This window comes from Rattus norvegicus, chromosome X (assembly GCF_036323735.1).
Source record: "Rattus norvegicus strain BN/NHsdMcwi chromosome X, GRCr8, whole genome shotgun sequence".
Lineage (NCBI taxonomy): Eukaryota > Metazoa > Chordata > Mammalia > Rodentia > Muridae > Rattus > Rattus norvegicus.
This window is the reverse complement of record NC_086039.1, coordinates 143,713,662-143,728,514: the sequence shown is the minus strand read 5'-3', so window position 1 is coordinate 143,728,514 and position 14,853 is coordinate 143,713,662. Positions and strand designations below refer to the sequence as shown.

General features: G+C 37.1%; 1 protein-coding gene across 12 annotated transcripts in view; it reads left to right on the top strand.

Annotated features, from left to right (window-relative positions):
- The window catches only part of Atp11c (ATPase phospholipid transporting 11C), a 187,645-nt gene that overhangs the window by 59,893 nt on the left and 112,899 nt on the right, over positions 1 to 14,853 (top strand). For 4 of the 12 annotated variants that reach the window (XM_017602409.3, XM_017602410.3, XM_039100448.2 and 1 more), the window contains exon 1: positions 10,365 to 13,406. The exons of 6 other annotated variants lie outside the window; for them this stretch is intronic. In XM_017602409.3, coding sequence (XP_017457898.1) covers positions 13,377 to 13,406 — 30 coding nt within the window. In that variant the 5' untranslated portion in view covers positions 10,365 to 13,376. Of the gene's footprint in view, positions 1 to 10,364; positions 13,407 to 14,853 lie in introns of those variants that run through there. 2 more of the 12 variants (XM_006257597.5, XM_006257599.5) reach the window with 1 other exon arrangement.

Below are 14,853 nucleotides of genomic sequence, written 5' to 3'. Positions count from 1 at the left end.
GAGATTTTTTTTTTTAAAGTCGGGAGTGCTTAAACATATTTAAAGGAAGGAATAATGGGGGACAGAGTAGACATGACGTGACTTAATGATGTAGAGGCAAAATTATGGCATTGGTGCACAGAGGTGGGAACATTGAAATCAGAAAAGGGAGTAGCTAGGCTTGGTGATTCGCCACCTCTAATTGCAGCACTTGGTTGGCAGAGACAAGTGGATCTGTGAGCTTCCAGATCAGCTTGGTCTCCTTAGAAACTGCCAGGACAGCCAGGACAAAATAAAAGAGAGCCTGTCTCAAAAAAGGAAAGAAGTGTAGGTGAAGGCTTTTGATCAGAACAGCCATTTTTTGTTTCTCAAACTAGAACAAAGAGCTGGTATATCCATGCAGGGAAATGGGAGAAGCCTCTTGGAACTAGAGGACATTGGCTGCGGGATGAAGGAGCAAGGTCTCATGTAGAACAAAGTATGGAAGGCAATTTGAGAGGGCTATAAAACCTTGAAAACTATGCTTAGGTTGAATGTGAGATTGTAGAAAAGAAGTTCTGAGACTTCTAGGTTTCTGGATCAGCTGGGGGAGGTTGTCTTTTGTGGATAATGGACTTTCCAAGTACTGTAGCAAGAGTTAGTGTAGAGAACAAGAGTGAAAGCCAAGTTTCAAAGTCTTCATTCAGTGTCAATAAGTGACCAAAGTGTTTTTGATAGAGATGATGAGATGATGTTAAAGGTCATGGAGATAAAGACGTCAAAGAATTATGGAATAAATTGACTGCACATTAACATGACAGTTTCATCAGATGCTGGAAGGAGATGAAATGGAATTACTAATGACCCAAGTGAATGAGGTCAAAAGTTCTTAGGGTGGATAGTTGCCCATGTGAGAAGCAACCAGTGTTTCTCTTCACGTGGTATGAGCCAAAAGGTACGAGGTGATGAGGTTGAATTCGTAGACTATATGAGCAGTGCAGGGGCTAAAGGAAACTCTGGGTGGTGAAGTTGGAGGCATGTCAAGAATATACGGGTATTTCCAGGGGAGAATTTCCAATTTAATACTAAAGAGAAAATGGTTAACAAGGCTAGGCTAGCAATTTCTGCAGGGCATAGCATAATCATGAAAGACAAGAGAGGAAGGGAGAGGGAACAATAAGGTTATGAATGTGAAAGAGTTGAACATATCCCATGCCTGGAATTCCGGCACTGGGTAGACTGAAACCAGAAAAGATTTTCCTTGAGTTTGAGGCCAGCTTGGGCTACATAGTATATTCCAGGACTGCCTAAGCTATACAGTCTAAACAAAGAAAAGAAAATGTTTTGGGGAGAAATACAGAATAATATGAAGATAAGCAGCAGGATCACAGTCACAGGTAGTTGTAACAGGCTTTTAAAAGGGTTTTACTGTTTTAATCCTTTATTCATTCTCATTCATCCATTCATATTTGTTCCATTTCGCTCCCTCCCTGCTTGTCCCCCTTTCTCTCTTGTCTCCCTACCCTTTCTTCTGTCCAAATGCTATACCATATGAGCAGTTCAGGATTACACAAAATACTCTGTAGTTTCTCTATCTTTTCTATCTGTCGAAAAGAGGCTAAGCCTGTTGTTCCTAAAGCACTGTTGTTTACTAAGCCTGTTGTTCCTAAAGCATGCCCCTGCTATTTAGTCTACTGCTGTTTTAGAAATGTAGTGAGAAGCCTTGGTTGTGATGCCCTTTTTTAGGTTACTTAAAAAAATGAAAATGTGTGCTCTCAGGAATAAACAAGAGCATTGATATGTAGTGTTTATGATCATGATTAAAGCTTAGTTTCTGCTTTTAGTATAGCAGTTGAATGATTGGCATTTATTCATTTGTCTATTTATTTATAAAGAAAGGGATAAAGAACATTGACAAATAATGTAGGTCCAAGATTTACAAAGTAAAACAGTGGATTGTATGCCTGCTCTTTGAACAGTTGCTAAGCTTTATCTTATTTAAACATCCCAAAGCCGTTTTTGATTAGTTCCTTAATTCAGATTATCAGACTCTAGTATATGAATTTAAGTCCAGAGGTAATTCATACTAAAAGTTACAAGCACTGATACCACAAACTTGCATGAATTGGTTCTTTAGAAATTTGTTCATTGTGGGGAATGTATTTAAGAAGGAAACCTAATGTTTAACAGCTGTGAAAAAAAAAACTAGACTTTGGTAAAATTGGAGATATAACATTCTGGATAAAAATCATAGGTTACTTGGATTCATACAAGAAGAAATACCTCTTTTCTTTCTTTTATTCTTTTCTCTCTCTACTCCTGGGTGTGTTCTTTTTCTCTCTTAACTCCCAGATGTTCTGGAACTCACTCTGTAGCATGCTAGCCTGTACATCACTACTGCCGCCTGACTGGAAGTATTTATGTTTAAGCAAGACATCATGTTTTACTATAAATGGAAATATAAATTAGTCATGCAAACCAGTTTAGAGGATCACAGTAAACCTAGCTAATTCATAATGTGGTTTAATATGAGAGACAGTCCTATTAACGGTCTGAATTTATAGTAGTAGTATACTTATAGTAGTCTATTGTTTTTCCTCTTGCTATGGTAGTTTCATAAACTTAATTATTCCCAAAGCAAATCTATTCAGATGTCACAGATGGAAACCATATTTAGTAAACATAGACTTTTGTTTGTTTGCTTGTTTCAGATAGGGTTTCTCTTCTCTGTATAGCCTTAACTCTCCTAGAACTTGAGCTGTAAACCAGCCTGGCTTTGAACTCACAGAGATTCTTCTGCCTCTGCCTCCCGAGTGCCAGGATTAGCCCAGCTAAGCATACATGGAATTTTGTTTGTTTGTTTTCCAATAATTTATTTTTTTATTCACTTTACATCCCAGTCACAACCCCGCTCCTCTTTTCCCAGTCCCACCTCTTAAAAATTCCTCCCTGCTTGCCACCTCCTCTTCTGAGAAGGGGACTCCCCCTTGGGTACCCTAGGACATCCGATTGCAAAGATTGTTCTTAAGGTTTAGGTTGTAATAATGGTTTGACACATGTGTGGAACACAGTGATTATTGGTTTTCTTTTTTACTTAAATATGTGAACTATGCTCAGGTTCCTCCCACTGCTCTGCTCCAACTTTGATATATTCATATTTTTCTCTGAAGTATCCCTGAGTTAATCTTGAACCTAAAAACTAGATTGCTTTAAACATTTACTATTAATAAATACACTACTGAAAAAGTTGGAACACTTATAAGTTCTCTAAATTTTTTATAACAAGTTCTGCATTAATTCTCGATTTAGTTTTGTTGCTCTGGGTATTAATCCAGCACCATTTACAAGCGCCATTGTTCCTTATAGAAGAGGTACTCGAGCCAAGCTCGATGCTGAAATAGCTTGTGAGGCTTAGTTTTGACCTAACTGACTAAAGGCTGTGGGCTCCCAAAAGAGACATTTGAGCCTCTCTTGGGGTCTAGGGTTATCATCAACAGTGAGGACACAGTGGATAGGGTAAGTTTAAGCATAGTGAAGAAACAGAGGAAGGGCAAGCAAATGTGTCTGTCATCTTTTAACATTGTACATACCCTCAATCCTTTATCTCAAACACATGACATTCCTTTAAGTACATAACTGCTTATATTCATTCAAACATTATAAATATTCATTCTCTAGGATTCTAACATTTTGTATATCTGAATAATTGATATCCATGAGGACCTTCTCATGTGACCTACATTTTTTTTTTATTAACTTGAGTATTTCTTATATACATTTCGAGTGTTATTCCCTTTCCCGGTTTCCGGGCAAACATCCCCCTAATCCCTCCCCCTCCCCTTCTTTATGGGTGTTCCCCTCCCCATCCTCCCCCCATTGCCGCCCTCCCCCCAACAATCTAGTTCACTGGGGGTTCAGTCTTAGCAGGACCCAGGGCTTCCCCTTCCACTGTGACCTACATTTTATGGGTAGGAAAACTGAGATTCAAAAGAAAGCAACAGAGATTCAAAGTTGCTTTTATTTTCTGGTGAAAAAAAAACCTTCTTCCTAAGTTAGCAAGAGAATGATTCATCATTTTGCCTTATGTATTCCATGTTCTTTAAATTTGGATTTCAGTAGAAAGGAGTATACCTTTGGTTTGTAGGATTTTACAAATACCAGGCTAGGTGTACAGATTATTTGATTTGATTTGGAAAACACCGTTGGGGAAATTGAATGTCTGAGGTCAATTATTTCCAGTTCTAAACCTGTGCCCCTCTACAGAGCAATTCACTGCTCTAACTGCCTTCTTCCGGTTAGTTAGGGTGTTTCCAGGACAGGATGGGAGGTTTCTTCCTACTGGCCGCCTGCGGAGCTCGTTCCCTTTTATACCGAATACTCAGCCTTCTCTGAATGGCAAGCAAGTATTCCAGATTGTGTTCATCTCATACTCACTCTTTATTTCAGTTTCTAGTAGTCTGCTGCCTACCAAGAGCCCTCCAGTTTACACCTGCACACAACCATGAGCTCAATTGTTTATTAATGTTTGAGGAGGCTTCTCTTTTTGATAGCACTTCTAATGTTTCATGGCTGTCCAGTGAAATCAGAATGTATCAGTCTGCCTTTGTCTATATGCTCATGGAAAGCATTGGAGAGATAGCTCAGTAAGTAAAGTGCTTGCCTAGCAAGCATGAGGAAGGATCTAAGTTCCATTTCCACCAATATAAAAAGCTGAGTTTGATGACATGTGCTAGTAATTCCTGTGTTGGGGGAGGCTCAGAGACAAGTAAGAATTCCTGGAGCTCGCCAGCCAGCCTTGCCTAATCAGCAAGCCCCAGTTCCCAGTGAGAGATCCTGTTTCAAAAACCTGGGTGGATGTGTTTCCTGGGAATGACATCTGAGATTGACCTCTGGTTTCCACAGATACGTACACATACATACATACTCTCCTGCACACACACATAAATACACAAAATTAATAACTTGTCATCTGCTTAGTATAGAATAATGAAATGTTTGGTCATTTTGATCTCACAGCCTTACTATTTTCTCCTCCATTTCACAAGAATCTTTTTATCTATTTTGTTAGAAAAATATTGAATTCATTTGTATCAAACAAGTTTAAGCATAGTAACCCTGAAGATGTATTTCATTTCTTTTGTATTAGGAATACATTTTACATGGAGATTAATTTTTTAAATTTGTATTGTGAGCAACTGGTCACTGGTAACAAATGTTTTTATTATGCTGTATGACAGTAATGATCATTTTCTTAGTGTTTACTATATGAAAAGACACTGTGCTCATTGTAGGTCATCACCATTTTCATTTAAATTTTATATGTATGAGTATTTATACTTATGTATGTTAGTGTACTATGTATATGTAATGCTTGTGAAAGTCAGAAGAGGACATTGTATATCCTGAAACTGAGATTACAGGTGCTTGTGAGCTGTAATGTACATGCTGGGAACCATACCCAAGTCCTCTGTGAGAGCAGCAAGTGATCTTCACCACTGAGCTCTCTAGACCCACCATTTCCATCTAGATGGTGAGGAAGCTGAGATATTACGGGGTCAGTGAACTTGCTGCAAAATTCAAACCCTGCTTACAGACCAAAGCAAGATGAGAGTCTAAAGAAAATGAGCATGTCGTCTTTGAGTTATAACCTGGCATTTTCTTAGTAGCAAGAATATGGTTAACTAAGGATACTAGAAAGACTTTGCTAAGAAAGTCACCATTTCATTAAAAAAAATCTTATTAGGGTCTATTTGTCAGTTCTAGAACAAGAAAGTGTGTCCATTAATGAGTGTGTGTAAGGAGACTGGCAAGTTTTATAAATTTTCATTTTAACCTCTTCTACTTAAAACAGGGTGTAGCAACTTTTGTGGTTTAAATGTACCACTTAGGTGTTGGAGTAGTTTTTCACATAAAATCTTAGGGATATCAAAAGATAAAGAGAAAAATCCACTAATTTGGGATTATCAATGAAATGTTTTTCTTATAGCTAAATATCCTTTCCATGTTTAATTTTAATATTTTCCTCATCCTTCATGTCTCTCTCTCTCTCTCTCTCTCTCTCTCTCTGCCTGCCTGCCTGCCTGCCTGCCTGCCTGTCTGTCTGTCTGTCTGTCTCTGGCTATGTATATGTATATATGAACAACCCTGGGTAGTATCATCCTCAAGAATGCAGAATGCTGTCCACCCTGTTTGGTACAGAATCTCTTACCCTGGACCTCACCAGTTAGGCAAGACTGGCTGGCCAGTATACACCAGGGATCTTTTAATGACATTTTAGCAATGGGATGTCAAACAAATGCTACATTTTGGCTCCTTTATGTGGTTTCTGTGAATCAAACTCAGATCCTTATGCTTATAAGGTAAGCACTTTACTGACTGAGCCTTCTCCCCCAGTTCAGGTTGGCTTTCAACTTACAGTGATTTCCTGCCTCAGCCTCCTGAGGGTTAGAGTACGGGGAAGAAAGATGTAGCAAACATATTTGGAGGGTTATGTTTCTAAAAGTAATTGGGGGGGTTGCATATTATACTGTGTTGCCCTTTGTTCTTAACATTCTTTATTCTTTCCCTTCACATAGCTACAGTTTTTACATGGGAATTTAGTGTTCATCTCACAGGGTCTTGTGTGTATAGTGTCTGTCCAGGTAGAAACATACATCTGGCCTTTTCTGACAAGCCTTAATTGTGTACAAAGAGTACAGCAGGAGTGGGAGAAGATGCTGGCTCAGTATTTTAAATCACTTGCTTTTCCAGAGGACCTGGGTTCAATTTCCAGTATTCACAAGGAGGTTCACATTGATCCGTAACTTAACAACAATCCACAAGTCCATAATTCCAGAGATCTAACCTCTAGTCACTGAATACATACATGGTACATACAAATAATAGAGGAAAAACACATATATAATAAAGTGAATAAATCTTTAAAAACATTTTAAAATAATGGAAGAAAATGGCAGGTGTTGGCTGTAAACGAATAGGGCAGAAGAACAGAAATCTCTGTATAGTGCTTGAGGAAAAGGATCAGTTTTGTGATCATGGTAGCCTCTTTGGCTTACTTGGAATTTGATGTGAAAACATAGCTTTCTTTCCTGGCGCACTGTAGTGATCATTTCATCTTATTGTCCTTCTTCCCTATTGCATACTGTCCTGTATAGTATCACAGGAGCAAATAAGAGCAGTGACTGACCAGAAATAGTGCTTGGGTGCTTGGATTTTAGTAGGGCTTGACAGACATCACGAGCAGATACTTTGTGTTCATAAGCATTCCAGATTTAGAATAAAATCCACTAAAAGCAAACATACTAGTATTGTTTTCCATTTCCTGTAAGTCAAAGTAATATAAACCTAATCTGATTTTCTTCATACAAAACATCATTATATTAAGGATTATTTCTAGCCCAATTCCTGACTTTTAAAATAGAAACAGACTTAGCTTTTTAATCAACTGTTTAATCAGCTGGATATGATTAATCTGAACAACTCTAGGGATAAAGCTGTTTAAAAAGTTATGTAAATCAATTAGCAATAATGGTCATTTAAGAATATGTCTAAAGAGTCACTAAACAATGTTGCTATTGTCACAACCACTGCCTTGTTTTCTGAAATTAATCAAAAGGGGTTTCTTTTTGTTTTCATTAGTGTACATGTGGATATGTGATATCTGTGCAGGTGCCCACACAGACTAGAGGTGTTGAATTCCTTGAGAGTTGGGCTTACAGGTAGTTGAGAGCTTCCTGAATGGAGTGCTGGGACCTCAACTCAGGTCCTTCAAGAGCAATATGCTCTCTTAATGTCAGAGCCAGTTCTCTAGCTCTTTAATCAAAAAGGAGTTTTTAAACAACTTCTTTAAGAAATTTGCTGAGACTTTGTGCTTTGCTTTGTTGTTAATTCTCTGTAACAAAGATTTTATAGAACAAAGAGCCAGGTGATGATGGTGCACACCTTTAATTGTAGCGCTCTGGAGACAAAGGCAGGTGGATCTCTGAGTTCGAGGTTAGCCTGGCTACAGAGTGAGTTCCAGGGCAGCCAGGCTACAGAGAGAAGCCCCATGTTAACACTTTCTCCCTCATTTCCCCCCAACACACACAAATTTAATAGAACATGTTATTAGTCTTTTGACTTGATTTGTCCTTCAAGAAAGTAATGGAAAGTGAAGTATAATGGTACATACCTGTAATCCCACCACTCAGAAGTGGAACCAGAAGGATTAGCAGGAATCCAGTACTGTTCTCTGCGTCCTAGTAAGTTCAACACCATCCTGGGAAACCTAACAATCTAACAAAACGAATAAGAAAAGAAAGGGACGGCTGATGAGATCTGAAGAATGATTACAGGTAGGTAAAGAAGTGATAGGAATTTTCTATGCTAAGAAACAGTGGAACAGGGGTTGGGGATTTAGCTCAGTGGTAGAGCGCTTGCCTAGCAAGTGCAAGGCCCTGGGTTCGGTCCCAGCTCCGAAAAAAAAAAAAAGAAAAAAGAAAATAAAATAAAAGAAACAGTGGAACAGAAGCTCTAGGGCAGGAAGTAGCCTACGACTTGTCTGAAATGGAAAGAAGCCTGATGGGTTGTAACAAATAAAAGAAAGTGAGGTAGATAGGTGTAGGGTAAGATATGAGATTAGACAAGGAGAGAACTAGACTATGTGTCAGACCTTGAAGAATAGTTGAAATGTTTTTAGATTGACATGAAACATGAAACCATGACTAAAGTAGGATTGGAGGACTAATAGGACTAGGTTTCATTATGTGACTATTGTCTGTTACGGACTGTGTCAGCTTTCATTGTTGATGTTTACCTAATTTTTTTTGTGTGTGTGAGCATTCAATTAATGTTCAGTCTCTCCCATAATAAGCTATTTGAAGACAGACACTGTAAAACCCATCACTGTTTCGAGTACCTTGTATATAGTATAATGTCAATTAATAAAGGTTAATAAATCTATTAACAATATTAGTAAATTTATCTTGTTAGCTGTGGATATATATAATATATATTGAAATTCACACAATACAAAATTAGCCATTTTTGTTACATTTGTTTGTATGTGTAAACAGCCGTGCATGTGGAGGTAAGAGGAGAATTTGTGGGAGTTTGTTCTCTCCTATCATGTAGGGTCAGAGAATTGAATTTAAAATCTGTATCAGCTCAAAATTAACTCTTTAGGGCAAACTTTGTATTTATTTCATACTATGAGGTTAGAATATATAAATCTTTTGTTGCTTTTTTCTCCATGTTTCCTGGTGTTTTCCTATCCAAAGATAAAACAAATTAAATCTTCCCTCACCTTTATGTTTTGGGGCTAGCAATAAAAAATTATCTTAGCTATCTTGTTTGACAGTAGCTTATGAGATCCCAGTTTCAGAAGTGAGCCTGTTAGACCAGAGAGGAAGGAATGCAAAGTAGAATCAAAACCTGATGCAGGACAGAAAGAGAAAGTTAGGAGGACACGGCAGTTGAAAGGAGCCCTTCACCCTAGAGTCAGTCGAAGTCTTGCTGTCTGAGAGTCAAGAATTCCAGCACACCGGGTCTTAGCTTTTACAACAGAGTCTCCCTGGGTAAACAGACTACTCTCAAGTGTAGGCTGCATCCCTAGCCTACAGAAAATGAACTCTCAGTATCTTTAGAGGTTCCTCATCTCACAGTGTCATGTCACAGCTTTTTTTTTTACTTTTAACCTTACAGACCCCTTTTGTACATAGTACAGCTTCTGGTTTTGTGTTTTTTATAGGATTCTTGTTTGTGTCTCTCCATCTATGTGTTTCTTGTGCTTTTACTTTGACTATTTTCCTTCCGTTTGTTTTATCCTATTCTGATGATTTTTGTTTTGTCTTATTATATCATATTTTATTTTATTATTATCCAATAGATACCTCTTTGTTGTCTAAGGAGACAGGGTGTGATCCAAATGGGAGGGAAGATAGAGATGAACCTGGGATGGGGAAGTGGTCAGGGAAAGAGAAACTATAATTAGAATATTTTATATGTAAAAATATTTTCTAGGCTCTGGTCTGTAAATATAACAGAGTATCTTTAGGGATCATTTCATTGACTTTTTATTTTTATATTGTATTTTATTTGCTTACTGTGTTTGGCTCTGGCCTAGGTTTCTAGGCTATCCAGCCTCTGGTTCCAGGCTCTCCAGGCAGTGTCAGGCTTAGACTCACTCTTGTGATATGGCATAACAAGTTACAGTAAGACTAGGCATCTATCCTTAGATCACAGCTGAGCAGCGCAACCCAGTAGGGGGAAAAGGGTCCCAAAAGCAGGCAAAAGACTCAGAGACAGTATCCATACTGTTAGAAGTCTCACAAAAACACTAAGCTCCACAAATATATATATATATATATATATATATATATATATATATATATATAATCGAGATCAGAACCATACAGGCTTCCTGAGTGTCACCCCTGTCTCTAGGAGCCCCTAGGAGCCCTGCTTAGTTGATTCTGTGGGCTATGTTTTCATTGTGTCCTCTACTCTTCCTTCTCCTCCTCTTCCACAGGATTCCCTGATCTCTGCCTAATGTTTGGCTGTGAGTGTCTATATCTCCTCCCATTGGATGCTGGATGACATCTTTCTTTTGATGATTGCTTAGACTAGGCTCTAGTCTATGAGGATAGCAGAATATCATTAGGAATCTCTCAAGGAGGTTTGTCTCTAGATACAATATTTTTAAATATTTTATAACAATCCTGTGATAGTTAAAATTCATAATTCGAAATGGCTTAGTTTTTAAGATTGCCCTTATGTCACTTAGCATGTTTTCATTTGCAATTACTTGTACTTTTAGGTGTGAGGACATGGATGTCGTTCTATAAGTGGGCTCTACAATAACAGGCAGAATTGAGGGGGCATTCTTTTTTTCACATGTACTGGTTAACATTAAATAAAATTTAAATGTAGTGATTTAAATTGATATCTGTAAAGCATAAATGAACCAGCAAATCTTTTAGTGTACAAGATGAATATCTTGAGGGAGCTTAATGTAGTTACTTTGTGCTTACACATTTTGAGAAAACATTAGCATATGAGTCTTTCTGGTCTGTGCCTTTTAAAATGTTTTATCTATTTTTCTTTGCTTAGAAGCCTACAAATAAATTTTTATTCCAACATACTTCATGTGTGTCTGTAAATTATTTTTTTTTATTTTCAAACACTCTCTTTCTTGCCCTTGAATTACTTATTTTATTTTAGAAGTCTTGACTAAATTCAGGTAGCCAAATTGTACAGCAACTTAAGCCACAGTGCAAGTTTTCAATGCTAGATGTATTTGCAAATGTTATTCATCCTCTTAAATAAGATGTTCTAGTCAAGCTCTATGCCAGTTACATACAGAAGCTCTAGTGCCAGGGCTTTCCCAAAGCACACAGAGACCAGTTGGAAGCAGAAGGTGCTTAGGACTACGATCCTCCGGCTCCTTGTCTCTCATAATTGAACTGTAGAAGCAAAACCTTCTGGTTTCATGGCCAAATACTTAATATCTAATTTGGTATATGAAGATAGAAATATCAGAATGACTAATTGTGAATGGTGGGTGCTATTCTTGCCAATAGAATCCAGTATAGCTATAATCTAAATGTTTGGTGCAGTAAAAACTGGAGTAGTACCAAATCATATATTAAGTGTGATAGCATTGGGGTCTTTTTTAGGGAGAAAGTCATATAGTCAAATAATCATGGGAAAGGCTAATATATATAGTTAAAATAGTTCCTTTTCAAACTTTTAAATGCTTATACTATATAAATATTTATGTGGAGCCAGAAGGAATGGTTATGTATTGGGTTTGCTACTTCTATAAGGAACATTATTGTTAATTCGTTCCACATAATGCACTTTTGGGAAAAATTAAGTAGTACATTCTGGTATTCTTGGCAGTTTATGTTTATTGTGGGTTCCTAATTGGCAGTTCTCAGACACTGAGATTTAACAAAGCAAGCAGGTATTTTAAAATTTACAAATTATTATTTATTTAATGTTTTTTCTATATCTCAGGATACTCTTAAGAGTTGTCTCTTTTACTTCAAAACATTTACTGATTTTGGCAAAATCTTCTAAGCATCTTTTAAGGATAATTTAGTTTTGGAGCTAGAGAGATAGCTCTGTAGTTAGAACACAGGCTGCTTGGCCCAGGGAGTGGCACTATTATAGGATGTGGCCCTGTTGGAGTAGGTGTGTCAGTGGGTATGGGATTTAAGGCCCACACCCTAGCTGCCTGGAAGCCAGTCTTCTTCCAGCAGCCTTCAGAGGAAGATAGCGAACTTTCAGCTCCTCCTGCACCATGCCTGCCTGGATGCTGCCATGCTTCCCGCCATGATGATAATGGACTGAACCTCTCAACCTGTAAGCCAGCCTCAATTAAACGTTGTCCTTTGTGAGAGTTGCCTTGGTCGTGGTATCTGTTCACAGCAATGGAAACTGAGTAATTAAGACAGAAGTGAAATAAAACCCTGTTCATACCATCATATACTTCTTCCTTTTTGTCTCTTATACTTTAGCCAGAACTTTTCCTTATACTGTAATATTTTTTTCTTTTCTGATATAGAAAGTAGTTCTTGAATAAGAATTTATCTCTTCTGGGTAATAATATTGATTTTAGGTACTTCCTCTATTTGGTGGTTCTTTTTGCTGGATATTGCTGTTTGCAACAAAACTCTCATACCTATGAAATCTCTAAATAATAAAGAGAATTTTCTATTCCTAAATAAACTTTCCACAGAAACCATTTTCTTCTCTTTCATATGTTACTTCAAAATTTAAGATTGTCATAGTTTCTTAAGGAAAATCACAGTGATTCATAGCAAACACCTAGAATATTTCTCTTAAACTATTCAAAGATCTAAGATTAACGTTTCAATTAAATTGGGCAAGAGGCTGAATCAGGTGTGAGTTTTAGGCCACCCTGTTTCTAGGTCAGCCAGTGCTGCATAGTGAGACCCAGTTTGACAAAATCAAATATATATAATTAACACTTATGAATTGTCCTAAGAAATGTAATTGTCATCATTGTTTGTTTATTGTGGATAGGGATTAAGGCAAGGAACAGAGAAATTTTCTAAGATGAAGAAAGAATACAATACTGTGCCAAGATACTAATATTTGAAAAATATGCTCAAATTGACATTACCAAGACAGATTAGGATTTTTAGAGAAAAGTAGTAGACAGACATGAAGTGCCACAGTATCAGACGCCAATCCACTAGAGTGCTGTTTCTAAACTAACTCTTTAAGGTCCTCTAATACTTCTTGCCACCTCCCACAGAAGTACATAAACTCCTCAACCAAAGTTGGCTTTCATCCTAAATTCCAGGAAACTTTGCAAGGATTACAGGGATCGGTACAACTTCTTAATGCTCTGCAGTCTTCTCTCTGCAATTTAGCTGCTTTCTGTTAGAAAATTTCAAGTCAGTCTGCAGATGGCCTCATCTTTTTCTAACACCTCTGAGGTTTGTAATCTGTATTTTATTCTGTTTTCCTGTTACCCAGGAACCTCCTTCTTGCTTTCCTTTTGTTGGTGTATTTGTTCCTTTTCTGTGGGCAGTCATCAGTACTTAGCTAAATTGCCTGGTTCTCTTTCTCTGATTTTAGAACTTATCTACCATTCTATTTAGAGTTTTAAGGTTTGTTACATGTTTAGGATAAAAGGTAGTATATAGATATGGGTAGCAAGAACAAAAAACTTTGTCACCTTGTAAAGATGTGTTCATCTCTAATTATGTATTTTGTAAGGCTATATCCTAATTATGAAAGATACTACTAATAAAATTAAGTTACTGTGTACCATTAGGAACTTTAGGAGACTCAGGTTACAGTCTTTAAATAAAGCAACCTCTGAATCATGGTTTTAAAATTCCTGTTAGAATTGTGAATTACAAAATGCTGACAGCATTTTGGTCCATCAACTGTATTAAGTAATCTTTTAGGAAAGCTGAATTTTATTTATATTTCTGTCGCTCTGAGTGAGGGCAAAGTATGGGAATGCTTACGTTTGGTTGTTTCAGTAAACTTAAACTGTTCAGTAGATCACATTGAGAAAAGGAAACGTTTAGTTGCAAGCTTCCAACACAGTGTTGTTCTTTACGTTCTCATGTCAGCTCTTTTGAAGTATTGTACTTGCAGATTGGATATGTTTGTATAGAGCTTAATATATGTCTGGTAGCAATTTTTATTCAGTTAAATATACTACCAGTAGGTAATGCCAGTTTGTGTCTACACTTCTGTGTAGACATGTATTTCATGCACTTAACTGTGTTTTGATCAGATGCTTACAGATTTCTGTAAATAAAACCATAATTAAGATCTAAAGGCAAAGACAAACAAAATGTCCTTTCTGATGGCTTTACTAACTCAGGTAAAAGGAGCTTAAGAGGTTGCAGTAAAAGCAAAATGTGGAACATACATTCTTAAGATTCATTTTCACATTATGACGGTAAATTGAAATGAGTATTATTTACCTTGGTTTGTTAGAATGGAATGAACTTGGAAGCCCCAGATAATTGATCGTTGAACACATTATAGTAATTTTAACCAAGAAGCTTAATATCATGCAGTCATTTTGTAGCACTGTACTATTCCCCTCCCTATACTGCTCCCCACAAATCCTGGGATAGTTATCTGACTTTGGGCGGAGATTAAATAGGCATCTGAACTTTTGATCAAATGTCATTTTTTTCACTTTGTGATATTTTTCCATTTTTTTAGCCTGGTTGTACAGTTACAATATACAAACATTTCAAGGAAGAAAATAGCTTTGGTTGGGGTGTGAATAGCTTAAAATCATTTCCATGTCTTCAGTTTATTTTAATTTAATTTATATTTGTTTATTTTATGTGTATGGTGTTTTGGCTGCTCGTATGTCTGTGCATCACGTGCATGCCTGGTACTAGGGGAAGT